Genomic DNA, 27337 nt, shown 5'->3' with positions numbered 1-27337 from the left:
ATTTTGGGACATGGTACAATTTTATTTCAATAATTCGGTGGGAGGAAACCTGAGGACCCAATGAAAACCCACAAGGTTGGACAGACGACCCTGCTCCTTGTCACATTCAAGATAGGAATCGAAACCACGCCACTTGACTTAATATCAAGCATGGTGATTTTACACGCACATGTTAAACCACAAAACCACTAGACCCCCACACCCCCACTTTAAGAGACTTTAAGAAATGAGAAGATCATCTGGCTTATTTAAATAAAAACCATCAGATGACTACTAACTTAGTGTAACCAATACAGACTTAGGGCCTACCATAGTATTCCAATGAGACAAAAATTCACATTTGCTAAAAAAAAAACCACCCAAAAACAACAGAAGAGAAATTTATACAGAACCTTGGTTTTGGCCTAGGTGCAAGTAGTGGGTGTGTAATATACAAGGCAGAGTTGTACTTGCTTTCTTTGGAACATTTGAGATTTGTGTGAGGTAGGCCTACAGGGGCGGATCCAGGATTTTCAGAAGTGGGGGGGTGGCGTGCTGCCCCCACTTGGGAGTGCGAAGCCTGGCCCTCAGTGGGCGGACTGACATTTATGACGGGTATCACTACCATTTTTAAGTATTTTTGTTCTTTCCTGCAAGAATATATGGGCTAAAAAATTGTTCGCCACTGCAAAAAAAAGGGGGGGGGGGGCGTGCGACGGGTGCGCCCCCACCCCCCTGGATCCGCGCCTGAGGTAGGCCTATGCTCAGTTTTGTGTTGATCTTGAGAGTTATGCTGTCCTCTGCCCACATTTGGAACTCACAGATACTTTCCCACAAAAGTATTTATTGGGTGGTTATTTCTAATAAAAGTATGCCAATATTGGTATATAAGGAAAGTAGAAATATCCAATCTTAATAGAAAAAATATTGGATTCCCTGAAAAACACCCATGGCCTCCAGTGCATACAGGACAAAAATGTAAGAGTTTATGATAAATGGTCAGCGAATACAGACAACATCATCTTGTATGTGCAATGAATTCTGCTCCGGTTTCGTACCCATTGCAAGGTAGGCCTACCATGTCGGCCAAGTCATATACAAACATAGCTTCTTTTAATATATATTTATAGCAGGGTATTCCTTCGCGAATATAATGTCTTCAGAAGGATTTGAAGAAAAATTTTGATAAATTAATTAGTCCAAATATATCATCAAATCACCCAGTTTGTATGCAGGAAGTATCTTTAAAGGCTTGAAAACCTTTTTGATTTAATTCGAAATAAAATCTTATTCATATTCAATATGATTAATCTTCAGAATATTAAGCTATAGCCCAACTGTGTAAATTTGTAAATATAGACAACTTTACTACAGGTACTTTATAAAACAAATCAGTAGGCTATAGTCCTACACGACTAATTAAATTGAACCTATATCAAAGATATCTAGTCATTTTATATAAAATAAATTAAGGTAGTCTTTTAAATTCATTTTGTAATTTCTTTTTAATTAAGTACTTGTTAAAGGTTGGTTGACCAAAAAGATCAAATATTTCCTCGAGAATTCCAAGTGTTGTAGAAATGGCACGAAACGTCTCCATTATATGCGTTCCGGTACGTAACGTCTCCAAATAAGAGTTGTCTTTCTTTGAATGAATCTGGGCCTCCGTGCTTTGTTACGGTGTTGATTTTGCTGATTATGGATTTCATATCAATATTAGAATTAACAATTTCGATATAGTTAAATCACTGATGTCCCAAGACAGTTAGATAGATGGTAATTTGTGTGACTTATGAATGTCATCTTATTAAATATGTGTTTAATATAAATCGGACATGACCGATTAATATGGCGGACAAAGAACCTCGGTATCGAAATGGTTGATTGACAGAACGCGGACTTGTACGACAGTCAGTCTTCAGGTCACAAGAATTTTCAAGTGACATTATGTTTTAAGGCTGCTATCCGACATTGGGGTTAGTCTCCCAGATAATTGGTCTGTGATTAAAAAAATTATTAAACCAAAATCCAAAAAGATTTGAAAATAAACAAAACAACCTAACATAACAGAATACTGGTAACTTACCGGTAATCTACTACAGTCTAAGTCTCATTTTTAAAAAAAAAAATCAGACCTGAATAATGTCTCTAAATCTATGGAAGAAAAAGCCATCCGCAGAAATCGGTGGTGCAGGACAAAATGAAGGCCTGGCAGGCTACACAATGGCAATTATACATGCACGTAAAAGAAATTAACCCTTGACAGAAATAAGAGTAGGCCCTAGTTTCTTTAGGAACGGTCTCTGATCGGACACTGTCCATTGACCATACCTGTCCGTCCCTATATGGGCTATAAAGGAATGGTCTCTGATCAGACCCTGTCTGCTGACCGTTCCTATCCGTCTCTATATATAGCTGCAATATGAAAATACCACTCTTCCCTACTTTATTTATCCTTAGAACAGAAGTGAGGAAGAGTGGTATTTTCATATTGCTCTAATAGTCAAAAACCACTGACAGGTCCCATCTGCAGCTGGTGCAGAAACGTATGACATTAAACCCCTTTTCATTTCATTCCCATAAATTTCAAATATTTTTTTATCTTCCAGGAAGATGGATATTTTACGTGAATGTGCGATCTGTAACGAGATTTGTTATAGCAAGGCAGAGTTTATTAATCACAGTAAAACACATGTCAAAGAAGAGCAGACAGACTTTGTTAACACAATTCATCAATGTCGAGTCTGTGGTGATAGCTTCACGTCTGCTAGTCTGTTAGAGGAGCATGTCAGTACAGCGCATAAGCATAAACTGGAGAAGACTGATAATGATGACACCAAAGCCACCCACAATAACATCACAAACCTAGTTGTAGACGTCGTCAGTAATACCCCAACCAACCACGTCGTTCGACCACGTAGATTCAAACTCAAATGGTTGACCAAATTTCCATGGTTACGATTTGATGATGATTCACGAAAAATGTACTGTCAGGTATGTTTTCATTTTATTGTGATTTAATAATAAGTACCGGAGGACCACATTACAAATCAAGTGAATGGATCCGGGGACCAACCGTAAGTGTTCACCGCACTGTACATTCTGGGCTTGTAATGGTACAAGCTTCATTCAAAATTTTAAAAAAAATATATATATATGATTTACAATTTACAAGAAAGACATAACAGAAATATTGCAACCGATCTTGATGGTGGTAGTCTCTTGAACAGCGATAGTCTGACAGTTGACGTCATCAGTTAGAACGTCAGACAACTATAAGAAAAGGGTAATAATCCGGATAGAATCTTGGAAAATGTTTAAAAAAGATTAATAAAGTGTAGTGAGCAAAAGGGAACAAAGCCAAACAACGAGAACATTCTGCAGTACAAAGGACTAAAACTCTACTCTAATAGTGAGTGCAGAGGTACGGCACTACATGCAAATCAAAACCAACAAGACGAAACCTGCAGAAAAGACAAACTATAGACATTGCTAGAAATAAACTATATAAATTTAAAATGGATCCAGGGGCCAGCTGTAAATATCCACTGAGTGGTTGGGGTGGGGGGCCCATGAGCATAGGGGCTCTCTGCTAATCTATATATTTTTTGACTTCTGGCTAATAAATAAATACTATGCATTTTTATTTGTGAACTGTGAGTGGTTATGTTGGTAGGGGCTGTAGTGCAGTTGCTTTGCTTGTGTTGCTATAATGCTGTTAGAAAAGCCTTGCAGATATATTTTACCTTGGTGTATGTATATTGATGTACATGCTAATCCCCCTTGAGTCTCTCTCTCTTTACATAGAGTATATTTATCTCACCCATACAGCAACAGCCACTAATCAATTTAATTTAAGTTTATAAATGGTATTTGTGGTTAATATTTTAGCTATGTGAGAAGCATCAAGTAAAGAATGACTTTGTGAGTGGATCACAAGATTATAACGAGGAGGTTTTAACTGATCATGAAAGATCAACAGATCATGAAATAGCTGTAGACAACGAGGAGGATGACGATGATGATCATGTTGCCAAGAAACCGCAAAAATCTAAATTCTGCTACCAATGGTTACGCTTGTTTCCGTGGTTACATTTTGATGATTGTGTGGATAAAATGTTTTGTAAGGTGAATACAGTAGTATAATACCCATTAATAGTCATTGTTGGACAGATATTGCTTTAACTTGAGAGATTCAGGAGCTGCAATTGCTCTCTAACCAGAAGGTCTCGGGTTATTTCCCTTGTTGGATTTTTTCTGGCGCGGTCTAGTCGTTCGGATGGGAGGAAAAACTGAGGCCCAGTGTTCACCCCTGGCAGTTGAAATTTGATATAAGAGTAGGTCGTAGCATCACTGTTCGTGCAAAAATCCCTTATAGCACACTGTATTGCGTTGGCCCAGTCGGTTCCGAAAAAGAAGAATGTTAAATTACATTTCATTTCTTTTAGATGTCCACAAAAATTGTAGTTTGCAACAGATTCAAAGTCCTTCAAATGTTGATTAAAGGCTTTAACCCATTTGCTTCTGATACTTGCAAATATTGACTGCTCTGATAGCCCATATCCCTAAACAGCCTGCTGTGCTGTTCCGTAGTAACCTGGGGGATTGTATGGCCGAATGATTAGCATGTGCGCGCTGTATCATAAGGTCTGTCATAACAACTGATGTGGTTTCGATTCCCTGGCTGTTCGTGACAAGGAGTTGGGCTGCATGTCCAACCTCATGGGTTTTCTCCAGGTCCTCTGGTTTTCTCCGGGTCCTCTGGTTTCCTCTCGATGCTAAAGACCCCTATGCGCAAGCATATTATTGAAATAAAATTGAACCATGTGTTAGTCCCAAAATGACCTAGTTTGTGTCGAGTGTATGTTGAACCTCATTTCTCTCTCTGTCTCCGTAGTAACCTCAAACTGCCAGAAACTGATGTCCTTAGACCGCCTCAACATGCAGGAGATACAGAAATAGCTTTCCATAGCGTAGGACCGTCTACTAATTCTTATACTAAGGATCACTGGTTACGGGCGAGCGAACCAAGTGCTAATGGGTTGATGTGAAAATGAAATTTATTCTTTTAACAGGCATGTTGTAAATATAGTGGAAATGTAAGAAACAGTTTTGTCAGTGGATCGCAGAATTTTAACCGGAGTGCGTTACTTGATCACGAGATAAAAAATTACCACAAACTGGCCATCAACAAGCTGGAAAACCAGGGTGATCCATCTGATATCGAGGCCTGTACCACCACACCACCAGCACCTAGCCCGAAAGTTCGCACATTCAGTATGAAATGGTTACAGATGTTTGCCTGGTTACGGTATGATTACAAATCACACAAGATGTACTGTAAGGTTAGTTTTCATTTCAATTTTTTCCAGTATACCTGGGGGTTGGATGGCTGAATGGTTAGCATGTGTGTGCTGTATCATACGGTCTGTCATTGAGTCAATTGGCGGGGTTTTGATTCCTCGGTTGTACATGAGAAGGAGTAGGGTCGCCTTCCAACTTTGTGGGTTTTCTCTTGGTCCTCTGGTTTTCTCCCACTGCTAAAGGGGGATCACAGTGGCTAAGTGGGTAAGACGCTGGCTCGCTAGCCTGGAGGTCGGGTGTTCGATCCCTGCATTTGCCGAGAAAGTTCATCCCGATTTTCCGGCGTGGTTCCCCTTGTCAGTAATGCAGGACAGAGGGCCTGAAAAGGACAGCTGTCTAGTCTTTCGGATGGGATGAAAAACCGAGGTCCTGTGTACACATTGGCGTGCACGTAAAAGATACCTTGACAGTTGGAATTCGATATAAGAGTAGGCCATAGTGCCGCTGTCCTGGCATAATTTCCCTCATAGCACACTGTATGGTGTATGCCTGTCTTCATTAGTCCAGTTCGGAGCAGAACAGTAGGACTTTAAACCCCATTTCATTTCCCACTGCTAAAGATCCCTACGTGCAAGCGAATTATTGAAATAAAATTGAACCATGTGTTAGTCACGAAATGACCAAGTTTGTGTCAAGTGGACGTTAAACCTCATTTCTCTCTCTCTCTCCAGTATACAGGGATATATCTTTTAGGTCCACATTTAAATGTGTGAGAGACTTCCAATCAGTAGGAATGGAGAGCACAAAACATTTACAGAAGGCTTGATGGAATAATTGAACTCTATATCTAACTGTATTTTTATACTCCCATATTTTCATGTGTATATATATTGTAGTCGCCCCTCTGCGTCTGTCTGTGTATCCGTCCGTTCACATTTGTTTGTGGACCCTCGACAGGTCACTATTTTTATCTGATTTTGACAAAACTGGAAAGATAGGTTTATATCGCAAAGAACATATTGGATAGAAACTTCATGAATTATTGTCCTTGATTATATGAAAAATAGAGTTTTTAGCTTGTAGATCCTCTAGAGGTCACAATCTTTATTTAACTTTGATGAAACTTATCATGTATGTTCTTTTGATGTTGGTGCATACCTTACTGTGACTACGTGGGTTATGACCCATGATTGTACAAAAAATCGTGTTTTTAGCTTGTGGAACCCTCTAGAGGTCACAATTTTATTTGGTTGTAAAAACCATTAAATACATTGTGTTACACCATAATGACAGTTGTGTTTGAAATGGCCACTCCCTGTAAGCAAATAGTGTAAAAGTATGTAATACCAAGGTTGTGGACCCTGTGACAACTTGTATCTGATTTTGAATGAAACTTAAAATGTGTGTTTATATCCGAAAAATCTTAGTTCCTTTCAATAATAGGGCATATCAGACCGTAACGTCCTGGATTATGGGCCCAGAAAAATAGAGTTTTCAGCTTAAGGACCCTCTAGTATGACAATTTTTAATTCGTTGTCATGATTCATGTTTTTTATCATAATTCATGAACCAAGTGAATTGTGCAATTTATTTCGAGAAGGGATGCAACTCTTTCTTGACTTTACCTAAAGAAAATTCCATTGACCTTGCATAACCAGTTGGTTGGTTATTTTTGGGGTTGATTATCCAGTCACATATCGACATTGTGGACAACAGATCAAGATCCTCAGTATGTTGAAGACTTGGATGTTCTGGGTTACTTGGACTAAGTTATTTAGAGACTTGGGATTTGTCGATTTTAATTATTGCCATCCCGATACTACACATCTTAAATTGTTAACATGACTATATAGTATAGGCTTTTAAGAGTCTTCCACACTAAACTTAATGAGACGAAGAACCTTTTTGGTTTTCAACAATTTCTGAGAATTATTGCCAGAGTTATGGCCCTTGATCACTTGAAAAATCTTGTAGACGTTCTAGAGGCTAAAGTTAATATCCAGTTGACTTAAAAATTTTAATACACAGGGTTTAAGGTTATGAGACAAAGAATCCTATTGATTTTCGAGTTATGGCCCTTGATTATTTAAAAAAAATCTTGTTGATGCTCTACAGGCCAAAGGTATCATTTGATTGATTGTACTTTGAAAAATCTTGTGGATGCTCTTTTGGCCATTTTTGAAGTTATTATTCAATTCTCTTTAAATTTATACACAGAGTCTTGAGACGAACAAGTATATTGATTTTCAATGGTTTGTGTTGTGATAACTTGAACGGCTAAATCCATAATATTAAATGTTTTGTATACTAAACGTTAACATGGGACAAAACTAGAAGCCAAACCAATTTTACTGATTTCTGATAATTACTTAATGAGTTGTTACTGTGAAACATATTTTAGTGTTTTGTTAATGTTTCATTACAGAAAAAATTAAAAAAATAAGTGACAACCCATGTTGAATGCCCGGAAGACTTGGCTGCTGTGGGCATGGGGGGTTGGATGGCCAAATGGTTAGCATGTGCATGCTGTGTCATAAGGCCTGTCATTGAGTCAACTGGCGTGGTTTCGAACCCCCGGTTGTACGTGACAAGGAATAGGGTTGCCTGTCCAACTTCGTGTGTTTTCTCCGGGTCCTCCAGTTTCCTCCCACTGCTAAAGACCCCTGTGCACAAGTGAATTATTGAAATAAAATTAAACCATATGTACGTCCCGAGATGACCTAGTTTGTGTCGAGTTTGCCTGGCAACCTAGCTTTAATTTTATAATATATCTGGGACAACTGTTTTAAACTACCCATTCCATTCAGTTCATATTTAATGTTTATTTTCAGATTTGTTCGGAAAAGAAAAATGGACGCAGAAAGAATGTTTTTGTTACGGGTTCGTTGAATTATCGTATATCGGCTTTAAGAGACCATCAAAATTCCAAAGACCATCGGAAGGTAGTGAAGATGTTCAACAAAGATCATGACAGTGAGAGTCAGAGTGAATCAAATTCTAACATCAGACTGGAAGATGCAGGTGACAGTAGTGCACCAAATACCAGTACCGTGGAACCAATGGAGGTAAATGATGTAGCCAAGTTAAATGATGATTCATCAGAGGAAAACGTATCGTTGCAGAAAAGTAACGAATCATTGCCGAAAACAAAGGAATCTTCTAAGAAAACAAGCGAATCATTGCGGAAAAGAAACGAATTGTCAGAGAAAACAAATGAATTGTCAGGGAAAACAAATGAATTGTCAGAGAAAACAAACGAATCATCCAAGAAAACAAACGAATCATCCGAGAAAATAAATGAATTGTCAGAGAAAACAAACGAATCATCAGAGAAAACAAATGAATCTTCAGAGAAAACAAATGAATCCTCAGAGAAAACAAATGAATTCTCAGAGAGACCCAACATATCCTTAGGAAATAGAGTTGAATCCTCAGATGAGAGAACATTGCGGACATCAGAGAAGAGAAAGCGGTTGATGGAGAAAGCAAGAGAATCTTCTAAAAAAGTAAGGGAATCCTCTACACCCAGGCCAAGAAACACCAGATATTTTAAATTGCAATGGCTGACAAAGTTTCCATGGTTACGATATGAAGAGAATAGCAACAAGATGTATTGTCAGGTTTGTTATTATTGATGTAAAACTAAAACTTCACTATAAGTGGTTAGGTCTAAATATTAAGGCCACTTGCAGATTTTGTCAAGGTCACGAGATGTAAACAGGGCTAGCACTAACCTTAACCCTTTCCCTAACCCTAACTAACAATCTCGTCAACCATCAAGTGCCTTTACCATAGTTACATCTTGCGACCATGATGAAATCTGCAGTTGACCTTGATATTTACCCCTATAACATTGATCTGTGCTATACATGTATACACTGGTCCTTGTTATAGCAATACCCTTGCATACCCTGGCGTAAATCTAAACTTGAAATTAATCGGGACTTTTACAAGCAAGAAATAAAACTAATAATCTTATCACTTCGTCAAAACGCAGTTACATTTCCAATAGTTTTATCCAAAATAAGAAAACCCCACTAGTTTCCTAAAGAACCAAGGTCACAGATTCCAAAATACAAGTAATACTAAGTTAACCTTAGAAAATGACCTAGTTTGTAAACGTTAAACCCCATTTCTCTTTAGATATATTGGGAGCCATGGTGGTCACAGGTCAATCCCGGTTTTGGCCAAGAAAGTTTATCGTCAGTGGTGCAGGGCAGTGAGCCTGACAAGTATAGCTGTCTAGTCATTCAGATGGGATTAAAAATCAAGGTCCCATGTACACATTGACGTGCACATAAAGGTACCTTGGCTGTTTGAATTTGATATAAGAGTAGACCATGGCGCTGCTGTCCGAGCAAAATTTCCCTCCTAGCCCACTGTATGGCATATGCAAAATTTCCCTCCTAGCCCACTGTATGGCATATGCAAAATTTCCCTCATAGGCCACTGTATGGCATATGCCCGTCTTCTTTAGCCCAGTCAGACGAAAACAGGAGGACGTAACACTCTATTTCATTTTCTAGATATATTCTTTCTTAACCTTTATTTTGGCATAATGGGGCTTTAAAAGTATATTATTTTATTTTGTAGGTTTGTGAGAAACATGAGCTGAAATATAAAAGTGAATTTATCAGTGGAACTCAGACATTTACCATTAGTCGTTTATATCTACATTCAGCATCAATGTATCATAAAGTAGCCATGGATAAAGATGACCGTTTCAATAAAGACAAACACGAAAAATATTATTCTAAAAAAGGAAACAAATCTGGGAACATATCTTCAAAAGTGTTGATGAAGGATACAAAGTCTAAACCTTCATCCGCAGGAATGTCCCCGAAATCTTCCCAGGATTCCGAGAAAGTGGTTCAACCTGAACTAACTTCATCTACGACAGCCTCAGCTTCGACTGTATCCAATGATGTTTCCATGTCGTCGAATCTTCCTGAAGATTTCAACTTTGATTGGCTGACAATATTTCCATGGTTACGATATGACAATTCTATTAATAAAGTTTATTGTCAGGTTTGTTTAACTTGAATTAGTCAAAAATTTTGTGGTTTTAATATTACCTATGATGATACTCCATTTTGTTTTTCTATAATAATGATAATAATGTATAGCTTAGATCGTAAGTATAGAAGGAATTGTCCTACTTGTCCACACCAACTGGGCTATTAGTCTCTAATGAATAATGTAATGCTGGTACAATATATCGTTGAATTGAATAGCAAGACACTGAATTGATTATTTACGATTCTTTTTATGTTTTTTTTTTATGGCTACAATAATTAACTTGTCACTCTTAATTATCCACGTCACACATTATCAATAGGTACACAAACAGTCTTAAATTGTTTTGGTCCTTATTTTGATCCACATCAATATCGTGATAAACACAGTTTATTTCTACGTCATCGGCAGGGCTTAAAATATCAATTATTCATTTATCCTGTTGTTTTCTTGGTAAATATTGACCTGGTTATGAATCGTGAGACAAATCGTATCGTAGCCCCTGAATTCCAATACCTGCAGTGGCAATACCCAGCACTACAAGATAGGTTATGCACGTGTCGAACGTATACATGAGACATCAGTTTTCCAGTCAGTATTAATGATTAGATGCTGTTCCTTGCTAGGCCGTCTGTCCTGCACCACTGATAAAGGGAAACCACACTGGAAAATCATGACAAACTTTCTAAACAAATGGCGATAAATATAAACTAAGATCTACTTGTTAGCAACTCTTTTTGAGTAATCAACCCCAATCGATGGGTGATGATTTTTCAATGTTTTGTTTCATGTTTGACATGATGGGAAATAATAAAAATGGTCGACACTTCTTTCCCAAGAGAATTAGACTTTGCAATAGTTGAATGTTGTTTACTGTGGTTTTATACATATGCAGGCCTAAATTATTTATCATTTTTAGGCTGTTATTGTTAGTTACTCAGCAGTTCTTGTGAAAGTAACAGTTGTAAACTGAACACTGATTATCTAATCTAGATGGACTATTTTAAACTACGCAACAGTAGGAACTAAATATGGTTTGATGATTCTAAACAAATTTGATCAATTTGCCAACTAAACATTAAATACAGAAACTAAACAATACCGGTAACCAAGTTGTAGTGTATCGTGTTTAAATAGATCGCCAAGGCCAATTGGACAGTGTTAATAATTATGGTTGTATGGCCGAAAGGTTATTATGTGCGCGTTGCATCATAAGGTCTGTCATTGAGTCAGCTGGCATGGTTTGGATTCCCCGGTTGTATGTGACAAGGAGTGGAATCGCCTGTCCAACCTCCTGGGTTTTCTCTGGGTCCTCTGGTTTCCTCTTACTGCTAAAGATACCTATGCGCAAGCGAATTATTGAAATAAAATTGAACCATTTTTAGTCCCGAAAGCACCTAGAATGTGTCAAGTGGAAGTTAATCTCTCTCTCTCTCTCTTACTAATTACATAACTACTTATTTCCATTCTAATTAATTAAAGAACTAATTATTTCCATTCTAACTAATTAAATAACTAATTATTTCCATTCTAACTAATTAAAAAACTACTTTTTTTTTTATTCTAACTAATTAAAGAACCACTTATTTCCATTCTAACTAATTAAAGAACTACTTTTTTCGATTCTATGTAGGTTTGTGAGAAGCATGGGTTAAAGAATGAGTATGTCAGTGGTTCTGAGAATTATGGAGAAGGTGCGTTGTTAAATCACGCTGTTTCAGATGACCACGAAACTGCTATCAACGATGATCCTGGTAAAAAACGTAAGCGGGATGATGATGAAGATGAGTCAAGAGCTACGAAACGGCCACAACAACGCAGGTTTAATCCAAAATGGCTGAAAGATTTTCCATGGGTACGATTTGATAAATCGACACAGAGCATGTTCTGTAAGGTTTGTACATTTTCTTATCGGTGTGGAGCTTGACGTAAAATAAAATCAAAATGAAATGTGGGTTTTCTGAATAATGGGATCGCAAATTTTTCGACCATCTGCTATATGGGATCATGATAGAAGGTTATTAGATCAACACGATATTTCAGTCATTTTGAGACAAATAGGAATCTCGGTTTTCATTCCATCCGCGCGATTAGGCAAACTTTTTTTTGTCATCCCTGCAGACGCCACAACAGGAAGGTGAAATCCATTCTGTAAATAATTCAAGGTTACTTTTTAAATATACTATTCGAAAAAAGTAGGGGATATTTGATTTTTAAGTGTTATTAAAGTCACCTTATGAAACTGACGAAGAAACAAATGACAAAATGAAATGAAGTTCACATTCATCGATTTATTCCAAATGATCGTTAGAATAAGTAAGGCACAGACTGACCATTATAAGGGTAAAATGATACCCGGGGTCAAACAGCAAAGTTACCACAGCATCACAACCAAGTCAGTAACGGGTAAATCCTCCTCTGTTTGCCAAACAAGCATTGATCCGACGTGGCATACTCCTAATGAGACGTCTAAGGTCATTTTGGTCCAGATTGTCCCATTCCTGTTGCAACGCAGCAGCAAGTTCTTGGACATTGGCAGGACGTTGTTGACGTTGACGTAACCTCTGTCCAAGCATGTCCCAGACATGCTCGATGGGGAAGAGGTCGGGACTCACTGCTGGCCAAGGTAATGTGGTGATGTTCTGTTGTTGGAGGTAACCTGTAACGATCCTGGCCCTGTGACATCTTGCGTTGTCATCCTGGAAGATGAAACGGCGGCCATGACGTCGTGCGAACGGCACAACATGGACTGCCAAGATGTTGTCCCGGTAGTACTGGCCTGTAACACGCCCTGCAACAACATGTAAAGCCGTTCTTCCAGCAACAGTGATGCCTCCCCACACCATAACAGAACCACCCCCAAATCGATCATGTCTGATGACGTTAACGTCTTGGAAGCGCTCGTTTCGACGACGCCACACCCTCCTACGTCTGTCCAAAAAATCAACAGTGAACCTTGACTCATCTGAAAACATCACATTGCTCCAGCGTCGATTATCCCAGTGTTGACGATCCCTACACCAACGACGTCTTGCCTGAATGTGATGATCTCTCAAACAAGGGATCACGCGAGGACGTCGGGCGCGAAGGTGACCCCTATGCAGTCGATTCCGAATTGTCTGGCCACTCACTCTCACACCAGTGTCTGTTTGAAGACGAGCGCTGATCTGATTTGCTGTGATGACACGATTTCTCAAGGCCAAGGTACGGATAAATCGATCCTGGGCTTGAGTTGTCGCCCTTGGTCGACCTGAGCGTGGTCTGTCCTGTACAGATTGTGTATCACGGTATCTGGACCATAGCCTGCTTATGACAGACTGAGAAACATTCATCGTCCGCGCCACAACCGCCTGTGTTGTGCCGATCTGTAGCATGCCAAGGGCACGTAACCTTTCATTTTGGGTAAGCCGACGCATATCAAAATTTGTTTTCTGGTCACTTAAACAATTAAACTGATGTTTCCACCCTGGAATTCAATGCCACAATGACTGTAACATTCAAAGTCAGAGTCGTGCAAATCTTGGGTTGGACCCCCATGATGATCCCAAGCATCACCTGCATTCCATGCGGTAGCTATTGGTGCGTTTGGGCGTCACATGTAACTGGAAATGTTTCTTCTGTTAGGTTCTATAGTGACTTTTTTCGTAGTCATTTGCATATTTTAGTATTATGCCCCCAAAATCAAATATCCCCTACTTTTTTTGAATAGTATATATGACATTAATCTCTTACTCTTTTGATGTAAAGATGGATAAAGGCTGCTGTCCGGCAAACTTTCCATCATAGCACTCAACATATTATATGTATTTGGCCAGTTGGTGCATCCATATCAGACATTATGCCCCATTTCATTTCAATCAAAATATATTTATTTATAGATCTGTCGGAAGCACTGTAACGGTGATGGAGCTAAAAGCAAATGGATAACCGGATCAACAAATTTTCGAACGTCTGGTATGTGGGATCACGAGTTTTCGGGCGAACACAAGAGTGCAGCATTGAAGGAAGGAGACATATCACCAGATGAGGAAGAAGAAGAAGAGGAGGAGGAGGAAGAGACCCCTCCAACACCAGATGGTAGCACGTTATTTCCATCAAAACGTAAATTCAGTCCCCATTGGTTAGCTTCTTTCCCCTGGTTAAGATATAATGCAACTCGTAATATAATGTTCTGTAAGGTTTGTACGATTTATTTTTATAATTATGCATATCATGAATCGAATTTGATGGATGTAAACAAGGGAAATTTAAAAATGATATTCTCTCCCTTGTATATTTAACAGTAATCTGGTTCCAAATTTATTTCACGGGGGTTGGGTCAAAGAATGGTTCAATGTAAGGTCTGTCATTGAGTTTAGTGGTGTTGTTTTGTTTCCAGGCTTGTACAGGTTTTCTCCTGGTCCTCATGTTTCCTCCCACTCTTAAAGACCCCTGAGCGCGCAAGCCAGTTAAACCTGAAATGAAATGGGGTTTAACGTGCTACTGTTCTGCTCTGACTCGGCTAATGAAGGCGGGCATATGCCATACAGTGTGCCATGAGGGGAAATTTTGCCCGGGCAGCGGCACTATGGCCTACTCTTATATCAAATTCCAGCTGCCAGGGGATCTTTTACGTGCAAGCCAATGACTACATGGGACCTCAGTTTTGTTCCCATCCAAACAACTAGACAGCTGTCCTTGTCAGGCCCTCCTTGCACCACTGACAAGGAGAAACCACGTAAATTAAACCTGAAATGACCTAGTTTGGGTCATTCAACCCCATTTATCTTTCTCTCCAAATTTATTTCTCACTTTTTTTTTATTGCATCTCCTAATTAGCTGTCTCATGATGAATACATCTATCAAATGTTCCTTGTATTTAAGATGTTTTAATTTCGAAATATCGATCAAACCTCTGCCGCCTTTTAGCCTAGTAAGTGGGTTTGCTGCTTTATGACTGAAGAAAAAGAAAATTTCAAATACTCTGTGAAACAGTTATGTATGAATTGATAGATTTCGGCCTGTAGAAACTGTCTTATGTACTAAATTTCATACATTAGAACGTATACGGGAAGGTGGGTGGTGGGGGGGGTCAAAGTAGAGAAGGGCTTTAAAGGACAATATTAGTGTTAGTCATCATTACATATGTGATAGAACTGGTTAAATAATTCAAAATATAATTTTAACACAGAGATCATTGCTACGGGAGATGTGTAACAAGCACGTGAAGAAACGGGAAGTGACGCCAAACATGACAAACACGAGTTGTCCTTCTATATAACAGACTGAAGTAACGAGCGGTAACAGACAAACGATCGAATTTCATTTTACTGATAATTCCGTTGAAGTTGAAAAGTTATTATATGGGACGGTGGGAGGGGATCTCACAATTCAAAATTAACTAAATAATTTATAACTCACTCTATTATACAACTAAAAAGCTTTTTCTTCTGTTTTAGATTTGTGAAGAATTTGGTAATAACAAAAAACTGACTTTTGTCATTGGATCCCAGAATTTCCGTAAATCCAATTTGTGGGAACACAAGATGTCCTCTGAGCACAACTATGCTTTAGACAGATCGGAAGGAAAAAATACACCACAGCCACTTACAAAAATAAAACTAAAACAACAGAATGAAGAACTTTTAGATGAAGTAGATCAAGCTATGTTGACCATTATAAGAAATCTCTATTTCATCTCGAAGGAAAACATTGCCATCGATAAATTTGAAAGATTAAATGAACTATCGGCGCTAAATGGTAGTCCAATGACGTCTAAATTATATCGTCATTATTACACAGCGTCTGAATTCGTGAAATTGATATCTGATGATATTGAAGATAGCATTATCAATGACGTCCGTTCGAGTCCTGTCTTCGGTATTCTGCTGAACGACAGTCTAGTTTTACCACCCGACAAACATCTCATCCTCTATATCAGCTTTATTAAGGACGGAATTTTACAAACTAGATTTGTCAGATTATTAGAAGCCGACTGTTCATCCGCGGAGTCCATTACGACCAGTCTCTTAGCATTTCTACATGACTCTAAAATAGACGTAAAGAAATTATTTGGGATTGGATCAGACGGAGATGCAGTTATGATTGATCAAGATGTTGGTGTTTATTCATTATTTAAAAAACAGAACCCGCTTATCGTTGACATAATATTATGCAGTGATGTCATCAACAGACTTGCGTCTGCTATCGTCGACACAATCAAATCATGCAATGATGTCTCATCTTACGAAAACATTCTTGATTCATTGATCAGCTATATGCGGAAATTGCCTGATGAACTTTGTGAGCTCTGTGGGTTCCAGGACTTCCTGGATGAATCTAAAGTCAAACCGTCTGAAGTCAATCGTAGCCGTCTGCAAATCTTAACAGGTGGAGTACTTAAATTAGAAAAGAATTTTCCGTACCTTATAAAAATCTTACAAACACGCAGTGATAAAAAACATGCATCTGAGTCACTTTATACGAAACTTACAACCTACAACTTTGTTTTCTACACAACCTTTTTGCACGATTTGTTAATTAGTATCGAGAATCTAAACACCATGTTGAAAGCGACTGATTTTCCGTATACCGATGCCGTTTACAATATCGACAAGTTTATTCAGTCTCTTAAAAACACTTATTTCGGTGAAGTTCCAGGTTACGGACCGAAGTTGACACAGTTTCTGAATGAGACGGAGCAGGCACATATTTACTATGATTTGCATCTGACAAAGGGTAAGAACGATCATTATCTTGGTATTCAAGTCAGACAAACAATACAAACGCTTATTGATAACATAAATGATAAATTCCCTAACAACGATATCATGGCTGCATTTTGTGTTTTTTCTCCCCCAAAAATTCCGGAAATGGAAGAATTGGAGAATTATGGATGTAAGGAGATTGGCGTTCTTTTAGACCATTTTGGGAATTCAGTGCCAAGGGGCAATGACAGCATGATTATTGAACGTAGTAGTGCTGAAAAAGAGTGGCCGACGTTTCGGACATTTATGGCAGAAAAGTCTCCGGGTTTATCATATTTGGAACTTTTAAGTAAAGTAAGTCAAGAGGGATTATCGAAACAATTTCCGAATATGACCCGTTTAATGGAAATAGGTCTTGTGATACCGTCCAGTAGTGCTGTATTTCAGCAAGGTTTTACACGACAAAACGTCATCAAGACCAAACTACGAAGCTGTATGACTTTAAAAACATTGGATGAACTGATGCGGATATCAATGGAGGGACCAACTCTACAGAACTTTGATCCGACTTCTGTGCTGTTGAAATGGAAATCGAAACGAAACAGACGCGTTTATCAGGGCAATATAGCCGATAAAATAATATGTTCAGTTACAAACTGAGCATACAGATTTCTCCATTCCTTGAATTTTGTATTTTAATGTCTAGTCAGAAGCCGAGATCTCCCAGCATGTTTTCATCTTGTCAGTGGTACAAAATGGAGGACCTGACAAGGAACATTGTCTAGTCGTCTGGATCAGTCTGATTAAAATACAGATCTATATTTCGTTTCGTTTTTTTATACTTTCGATGGCCTACACTACACAAAGATCCAACTGGTTGTAGCGATAGGTCGTGTCAGAGGTCATATGAGCTGCTTTTGACCCTATGATGTCAGACATTTGATTAACCAATCAGCATTGATGTTACTAGTGGATTACCCACAGTTCTGTGCAAAACGCGCCTAAAGATCACCGTAACAGACCGTTTCATTGGCTAATCCCTCACACCATTCAGAATACGTCAATGATAACAACTCTTCCAGATCCTAGTGTAGTAAAGACAAGTAAAACGAAATTTTGAAATATAAAAACAGAGGAAATAGGATCTGTGTTTTAATCAGATTGCGTCTGGATGGGATAAAAAAAAACAGGTTCTGCGTACATGTAAAAGAATCTGGCTTGCTAGCCTGGAGGTCGGGTGTTCAATCCCTGCATTGGCAGAGAAAGTTCATTGGAGAATTTTCCAATGTGGTTTCCCCTTGTCAGTGGTGCAGAACGGAGGGCCTGACAAGGACAGCTGTCGAGTCCTTCGGATGATACGAAAAACCGAGGTCCCGTGTATATATTGGAATGCACCTAAAAGATCCCGTGGCAGTTGGAATTCGATATAAGAGTAGGCGATAGTGCCGATGCCCTAGCAAAATTTCCCTCATAGCACACTGGCGTATGCCCGTCTTCATTAGCCCAGTATAGGAGCAGAACAGTAGGACGTTAAACCCCATTTCATCATCATCATGTCAGTTTGAATTCAAAAAAAGAGGAGGCTACAGTGCCGATGTCAAGGCATAATGTCCCTCGTAGTCTTAGCACACTGCATGGCGTGTGACCATCTTCATTAGGTGCAGAACATGAGATGTTAAACCCCATTTCATTTCAATTGTCTAGTCACAATAGTTAATCTTGTGGCTTCAATCACTAACCAGGTTTCCTGATTGATTCTGGTGTTGGCTGCAGATATTCCCACCTGTATCTCCCCTTGTCAGTGGTGTAGGACAGACGAAGAGAAGTATTTTAGCATATTATCAAGACAAGATTTTCAAAGAATGTCCCAATCAGTGATGAGATTTCACCCGTATATTCCGGACATGTCCAACGCTATTTTCCAAACACCCTAAATTGTCCGACCAGGAATATGCCCAGCCATCAAGGTATGTTGAATAATATTCAAAATTCCATAAATAATATAGTGTACTGAGTGTATATTTACCACTCAACCCGATTATCGTTGATAATAGGCTGGATTAATTAGGTGATCAAATGTACAATCGTGTTATACCGCCTATACACTACCTTGATTGACTAGTTAATCTGCCTTGATAAAAATGTTTGACAAGAAAAATTTTGAAATCCCATAAAATCTATAAATTTAACTGTATTTATTGTGTTTTAAGGCTAGATTCTTTGTACTTTGTTATATAGTAAGGGACAGACTCTTTTGAATTGTTTATAAGCGTTCTTATATTTCATGGTGTTTCTCTATAGTTTGAGGATCATCTCCCTGTATTTTGTGGGGGTTTCCTTATGTTTTGTAGGGATTTCCCTTTATGTTTTGAGGGCCATATACTCAATTACTCGTATTCCATTTGTAAAGAATCACCCTGTATTTTGTAAGGAATCTATAGACATTTTGAGAGTCATTCCCCGTTAATTTGTATGGAAATTCCCTATATTTTGAAGTGGATTCCACTGCATCTCAATCTGTATGTCAAATTGTGTATTATTCTTGTTTCTGTAAACACTATCATTTGAACTTGTTAAACCTTACTGTAGTATATATATTGTGTAATTATAATTTTTGGGACTCACAAAATTTCAACACCTGCATCCAAATGAATAACTTGTGAATAGATCTCGACCCACCCACACATGTTTATAGAGAAAATAACTGTTGATTTCATTCATAAATGAACTTTCTAAAGTAAAAAAAATAACTTTTAGTAGTCAGATACCAAATCCCATTGACTGATTTCTTATTTTGGGGCAAATTTCCTGTTCAGGCAAACCTTTGACTTGTGGTGGAGTTGCGAGATCAAAGTTCACAAAGTCCAGTTAACAGACAAAGATGGATTTTGATGTGAAATTAAAACTAAATAACTAACATTTAATTTATTGGTTTCTCTGTGTCATTCAACCCTCCCAAGAGGTGAAATTTTGTGATGGTCCCTTGCTGTTATATTTGTATTTGATGGAATTTTAAATGAAATAAAATGTGTATGGAACAGTTGATAACCATTTTTCCTAATCTAAATACTTAAAACAAAATATGTTTGTTAGATGTCATTTGGAGCTTGCTGTTGATGGATAAAAATGGTGCAGGATGGAGGGCCTGGCAAAGAACATCGTCAAATAATCAAAGTCACAATCACATGTGCACATAGTAGAACCCTGGACATTTGGAATTGGATGAGAGTAGGCAGACATGCCACTGCCTGGGTAAAATGTATGCCCGACTACCTCTCTTCATTAGCTCAGTTGGTCCACATTTACTTATCAATTACTCAAACACCTTACAATATTCAAAATAATTCCCAGGTAATTTTTTTTCTGGAGGTTAGATTTCAATCTAATATTTGACACCAATTTGAGACATAAAATGTTGGATTAAGCTCTGGCCCCAAGTTCACAAAACATTCTCAGACTTAACTTAAGAATTTACTCAACTTTCAATCACTTTCATCCAGAAACACAAAACTTTGCACATAGTTTCTTATTGATTATTATTATTATTATTATTGTTCGATTTATATAGCGCTTCATTACACGTGAAGTGTTTCTAAGCGCATATCACAAACATATACTTCAAACACACAGAAACAATCAAAATCAGGAGAACATAATTAAACACAGCTGCCTGTTAGGCGCTATTATTCAAAGGTTTATATCCAACAAATCAACCGGCTAATCTCAATATTGAACTCAGTCGAGGTATTACCTGATGAACACCTACACCAAGTAGAGTTCAAAAATAAAAACGAAGTTTAAAAGAATCAACTTCATTAACAAAAATTAAACAATCAAAAACTAAACAGATAAATCAAATTCAAACGAAACAAATAAAACAAAGAAAATGAAAAGAGCAGTTCGTTACCATTCTACATTAACAAAATAAAGGAAATCAACTTGTGAAATTTTTTTCAAAAAATAAGAGCAAAGTAACACTAATGTTAATAATTATCAAAAGGAACCAAGATCTTAATGATAAAAACATATATTTAAAGTTTCATCCAAATTGGATAAAAACTGTGGTCTCTAGAGGGTCCACAACCTTGATATACCATATCTATCTATTTCTTAATTAATTACAGGTATGTAAATTATTGTACCGGTAACCTAAATTTTATGAATATTGTGGTGATGTTATGACGATGTGCAATGCATATTGATATTGTGTTTACCTGTTGAAGATGAGTCAATAAAAAATCTTTTATTAAATATTTAGCACCCATGCCATTTAATTGGACGTACGGTATCTGAGACTTTGTTTAATATTATCATAGCAATCCAATAGTACATGTACCTATGCCTATTTAAAGATACATTCCTGTGTACAAACTGGGTGATTTATGGTATTATAATAGGACTAAACACATATTCAAACTAATTAATTTGTCATAATTTTGCTTCAAATCCTTCTCAAAACATTGTAATACGATCAAGTAACAGTATATTTTTTTTTTATGAATTTACACCAACAATTTTTTTTAAAACTTTACGCGGCATACCGGACCCCTCTAGGCTCCGGGCCCCTGAACAAGTGTTCCAGCGTCCCCCTCCCCTCTCACGGCCTGCTTACCATAAAGCATATTATTATATCGCGGTTATCACATACTTTACGGCCTTGATGAGGTTTGCCATGTGCAAAATGGGGTCGCCTCTTAACTGTATTTACAACTACCTGATATAATCTGATAGTAAAAAATTGGAGGTCGGGTGTTCGATCCCTGCATTGGCCGAGAAAGTTCATCCAGATTTTCCGGCGTGGTTCTCCCTTGTCAGTGATGCAGGACGGAGGGGCTGACAAGGAAAGCTGTCTAGTCGTTCGGATGGGACGAAAAACCGAGGTCCCGTGTACACATTGGCGTGCACGTAAAAGATCCCTTGGCAGTTGGAATTCGATATAAGAGTAGGCCGTAGTGCCGCTGTCCGGGCAAAATTTCCCTCATAGCACACTGTATGGCGTATGCCCGTCTTCATTAGCCCAGGTTAGGAGCAGAACAGTAGGACGTTAAACCCCATTTCATTTCATTTCATTTCAGTAAGCCATAATATGATTCAGGTTATACAGTATGATAATCAGGTCGTAAACAATTTGAAATTCATATATTACATGTATATAACACGGTGGAAGCCGACCGATACTGATCAAATTACAACAAAGACTATAAGAAAACACTACAGGGAACGACTGTCATTGAAATACATGTATAAACGTATTCATTAAAATTCAATGAGCATAAATATAAATTATGAACGCATTTTAATGTGAAAGACATTAAACAATCGTATGTAGGTGTAAATATGGGAGCGCTGCTTTCAGTTCATAATACAAGGAATGATGTGTTCTTTAAACATGACACGTCCTTAACCATACAATTAATTTTATATTTTAGGTATAGTGCTAATAGGTTTCTACATAATAGACATACATTTATAAAGAAATGTATTTAATACATAAAAACAACAAAAGTTAAAGATACATTATGGGAGATTAGACAAAGAGCTGGCAGTTCTCACTATAATAGTTAAAAACTAGATAATTTGCTGAAAATTTCAGTCAAATTGATCCACTTTGAACAGAGAATTGAATTTTGGGCCTAGCCTCGATCATGATTTCTAAAGTCGGTAAGATAAAATACATAGTCTCGATTATCCATTTCTTGAGTTAATCATGAATGAGCATAGAGCAGCAAATCTGATCCTAATCCAGTAAATATGGCAGGCTAGCGATAACATCGAGAGTTGATTATGGTCTGGATCAGTTAATTAATGTCTAATTAATAATTTACCAAACATTTCAGGTCTAAAGAAAGACCTGCAATAGCCAGATTTAGCTCTTGCATCATGTATGTTTAAACAAGATACGTGGATTTCTGAAAACATGTACATGTATACATGTATGTAGACTGTAATCAAAGAGTTGTACTAATTCGTTCAATCGTTAGATTAAAAGACAATTACTGTTAGATAGTATTTTTATGCATTAATCTTAATCTCAACGTGACAAATGGCAAACCAAACAATGGCCTTCAAATAATCTTTTCCTTTTATGATAATTTATTTAATATATATATATAAAAAAAGTATATATTTTATTTTGTTTTACAGTCCTGCTGAATAATAATTTCCCTGTTACATTTTACATGTATACCAATACCATGCTTATAGACAAACTATTGGGATTGATTAACCAATTATATTTATTTGAAATCAAATGCAGTGAATATACATGTACATAATCTTTTAAGTGGCATAATTTAGCGATTCAGAAACACATTAACAGAACATAATTTTTATGGGAATCGATCACTAGTTTATTCTATAAGGACACAATTGTTATAGGAAACAATCACTGGTTTTATTCTGTAAAAACAACATTTCGATATCGTTTCCCATAAAAATTGTGTTCTGTTAAAATGTAGTGAACTATATTTTCAGTTCATTTTTCAAAGCATTACAAATAAATATTCAGACATGACAGGTTATTATCATACAGTAACACGTTGACACACAATAAATACATAGTATAGACATTACTAGTCTCTATCATACAACACAATCTTGCCCTTATTGCACTGTAACAAGGTGTTAACTTGTGATGCTTCGGGTGAACATGAATTCTAATTACCACTGATAAACTATTACATATTCCTGAAGCGATGGCCCGAGAAATCCCTCTCTGGCCATTGCTGGATTGACTTCTGATACTTGAGCTTTTCAGGGAGTGTGTCTATTCTTCCCGTTCAATCAAATCTCCCCTAAGTACAGCAACATCACAGCCCTTGTGTTTAATCTGGGGTCTTCCCTACTTTGGACAGTGATTTAAGATATTAAAAACGGGGAAAGTATTGTTCGTCTCCAAGCAATATGGTTTGTAAACATTGTCACGCAATTAGTTTTTCTGCAATATTCTGCTAATTTCATGTGTCATGAAGTAACAGTCATAACTTGGAACAGAAATTTGCTTTCATTACAGCAGTGTTTGAGTGCCATTAGGTCCAATCAAACGAAACACTGCAAGGAGTATGGATATGGAGAGTCATGATATACCATTTGATTGAGAGAGAGAGCGAGAGAAAAATGGGGTTTAACGTCCACTTGGCAAAACAAGGTCATTCCGGGACCAACACTTGGTTCAATTTTATTTCAATAATTTGCGTGCGTGTAGGGGTCTTTAGCAGTGAGAGGAAACCAGAGGTTGGACAGGTGACCCTACTCCTTGTCACAGTACAACTGGGAATCGAATCCACGCCAGTTGACTCAATGATACAGACCTATGGTACAACGATTCGGCCATCCAACCCTCCCATTTCATTGAACAAATGTGGCAGGGAATGAGATTGTTCAATAATGTGCTTGTGCAATTATGTGCTTGTTCATTCTAGTTCAACATGTCATCAACATTTACAGAATAGTTAACAAAGAGGATGTTTAATCATGTACCCCCGGTGATCCTGTGGTATGAGGGACAGTACCCCCATGTGAGCCAATGGTGTTGGGGACAGTATCCCCCAGTGAACCTGTGGTATGGGGGAGAGTACCGGAAGATCTACCAGTATTTGGTGAGGCCTTGATCACACCACTGCATCTGTTCATATGAGCTTTTAAATTACTTTGTTGACTAAATGACTTGTAACAGATTTCACACATGTATGGTTTTTCCCCGGTATGTGTTCGCTCGTGATTCTGTAAACCACATTTCTGTATAAAACATTTTCCACAAATGTCACATTTGAACGGTTTCTCTCCAGTATGTCGGCGGATGTGAGTTTTAAGATGGCTGCTGCAGCTAAACGACTTGCTACACAGATCGCAGCGAAATGATTTCTCGCCATTGTGCATTTTGATATGTTTCTGTAGACTGAAACTGTAGCCGAACGCTTTATCGCAGATTGTACAGATATAAGGTTTTTCACCGGTGTGGATGCGACTGTGTTTAAACAATGACCCAGAATCGCGAAAAGCCTTGTCACAACCCGTGCAAGGATACGGTCTCTCATCCGTATGAGTTCTAGTGTGTTTCTGTAAAGTACTATTAGCACTGAATGATTTACCACAAAGTTCACAGGTGAAAGGTCGTGACCCTGAATGAATAATCAGGTGTTTCTGTAGATTGCTATTCTCTGTGAAAGCTTTAGGACAGATGTGACACTTGAATGGCCGTTGGCCTGAGTGTACTTTCATGTGAGCTTTGAGATAATTTTTCTTCATGAATGATTTGTTACAGACTCCACAAACAAATGCTTTATCCATGTCATCAGCCTCCGAAGTAGACGTTCCTGGATGTTTTACTGATTCATCCACCTCAGCTATTGGTGGAATTTCCATGGTTTCATTATCCTCAGAATTGGCTATAGGAGGAATTGTCATTGGTTTACCTCTTGCATCCACTAGTGGGGGTATCTTTATTTTTAAATTACCCCCAGCATCAGCAGTTGGGTGAATTTTGATAGATTTACTGTCCTCAGCGTTATCTAACTCTACAACGGGTTTTTCAGTACTATTATCATCTGTTTCCATTGACGACTTAATAAGTTGATTTCGAGAACTACTAGGAACAGAGGCAACATTATGTCTTTCTGTTCCATTTCCTGGCGCTTTGCTATTGTGATCCAATTTATTTAAACTAGCAGCTGTTTGATTCTTGGAATTTCCAAGATCATCAAACATATTTGACCCAACACTGTGGTCATCAGTTTGTTCAAGTTTGATATGTTGCTTACAATGTTCGACAAACTCTGTATAAACCACAAACATTTCTTCACACACAACACATTGATGAAAGGAATTTCCACTTTGTGACATTTTTGAGGAGGCTGATTTGTATCACTGTTTTTTTGTTTGTCAAATGTAATGGTTATTCATATATTGCAAATCTACTGTTGTTTTTAAAATTGTATGCGGTTCTGTTTTGTTTTTTTTCTACTGTGTGGTCCTAGTCAATTTACTTTTATTATGATCCCATGAATGGAGATCATATCCTTCAGTACCAGTAGGCAATTAATTGTACATGTATAAAAACAATTTACAATTTCCAATTACTATTTCGCCTCCCAGCAATGTCAGACACCTCTTGCCAGTGAAAAGCTGACCTCTAAAAAAGAGAACTACACAGAGATTGGGGAATTTTCTAATCCCATTCGTTTTTTGTTGGCCACTGGGTACTTTACATTAATCTGAAAAAGAATGAATGGAAATTAACTCATATCAGTCAATTAATTTTATACAATTACATGTAGGGTCTACCAGTAGCCTACGGTACATGTATATATATAAACAGTAAATGACTGTTGGACGCATCAAAAGTTTCAAATACCAATTTTTTAAAGACACCTTTTTTAATGTTATAGAAGATCTTGAAGATCTTTCATTTAGCTTGCCGGTAAATAGCTGATTTAAAAAAATTCACTGACAGACCTAAGGTACATCAGTGCATGGTCTTTAAATCAGAAGGAATGCAAAGAATAAAACAAACACTTGAATTTAAGTTGTCTAGTTTGGGTTTTTAATGATCATAAAGATTATCTTAGTTATGATAACTGTTCAAAATCAATTAAACTGATTTTATGGATGAAAATGATAATGCTTCTAAAGCTAATTAACTAACATTGTAACGGATCCCCATTGTAACAACCCATAATACATGATGTACAAATTGCAAGCTGATGATTCTAATTTTAGAATGAAAAACAAAGCCAAAAATCTAAATATTGACAACGGCTGTAAAATTCCACTTACGAATTGATATTAAGAGGAGTTGGGAATTAACCACGATATTCCCACTTACTGTAAGAACATGTCATAGCATGTTTGGTCCACAATAATAATCGTCTGTTAAAAATAACAGTTTACCGATACTAAATTGTTTATTTAATTAATGTCGTTTAGAACAATCACTTTTCATTAATCATAATGTCGGTACGTACCCCAGAAACATGTACAACATCAAAACACGGTATTTAGGACCAAACCTATAATAAATAATGGTACAAACAATAAGGCCGGGTCGATTTCTAAAGGACAATAAAGGCAGCCATCTTGAATAATTTACACCTTCATCGCGTGGCTGATTTTAATCTCTGGATTTGGATCGAACAAACCCAAGTAACTCACTTGGTTTTTTTTTTGGTTTTTTTATTAATATTATTATTATTATTTATTATTACTAATGCACTTGACTTAATGCACTTCAATTTAGTAACTCCAGTGCCATGTCCAATGTTTGTCAGTTAATCATTTTCAAGTTATGCCACCAAAATCAATCTGCAAATTAGGTTGTGGATAAGATAAGATAAGATAAGATTTTATTATATCAA

The 27337-nt window shown here is 37.5% G+C and overlaps 2 protein-coding genes across 3 annotated transcripts; one reads left to right on the top strand and one right to left on the bottom strand.

Annotated features, from left to right (window-relative positions):
- The first annotated feature begins 1629 nt into the window (after positions 1–1629).
- Positions 1630–20025, top strand: LOC126810731 (uncharacterized). Of its 2 annotated transcripts, none has more exons than XM_050535960.1 (9): positions 1630–1755; positions 2589–2973; positions 3871–4107; positions 5055–5324; positions 8115–8903; positions 9877–10311; positions 11933–12193; positions 14178–14477; positions 15738–20025. In XM_050535960.1, the coding sequence occupies exons 2-9, from the start codon at positions 2593–2595 to the stop codon at positions 17643–17645; spliced, it is 4581 nt and encodes a 1526-aa protein (XP_050391917.1). In that variant the 5' UTR covers positions 1630–1755; positions 2589–2592; the 3' UTR covers positions 17646–20025. The 2 variants fall into 2 exon arrangements, with proteins under 2 accessions (XP_050391917.1, XP_050391925.1); XM_050535968.1 differs by lacking the exon at positions 1630–1755 and adding an exon at positions 1898–1955.
- A 2461-nt stretch (positions 20026–22486) lies between these two features.
- LOC126811021 (zinc finger protein 260) lies at positions 22487–27059 on the bottom strand. Its single transcript, XM_050536488.2, has 2 exons — positions 26948–27059; positions 22487–26197 (listed from the first exon to the last, which is right to left on the bottom strand). Exon 2 carries the CDS (start codon positions 25824–25826, stop codon positions 24453–24455), a length of 1374 nt encoding a protein of 457 aa, XP_050392445.1. The 5' UTR covers positions 25827–26197; positions 26948–27059; the 3' UTR covers positions 22487–24452.
- Between the last annotated feature and the right edge of the window lie 278 nt (positions 27060–27337).

The sequence above is a fragment of the Patella vulgata genome, chromosome 1 (assembly GCF_932274485.2).
Source record: "Patella vulgata chromosome 1, xgPatVulg1.2, whole genome shotgun sequence".
Taxonomy (NCBI): domain Eukaryota; kingdom Metazoa; phylum Mollusca; class Gastropoda; family Patellidae; genus Patella; species Patella vulgata.
This window is presented reverse-complemented; position numbering and strand designations above follow the sequence as displayed.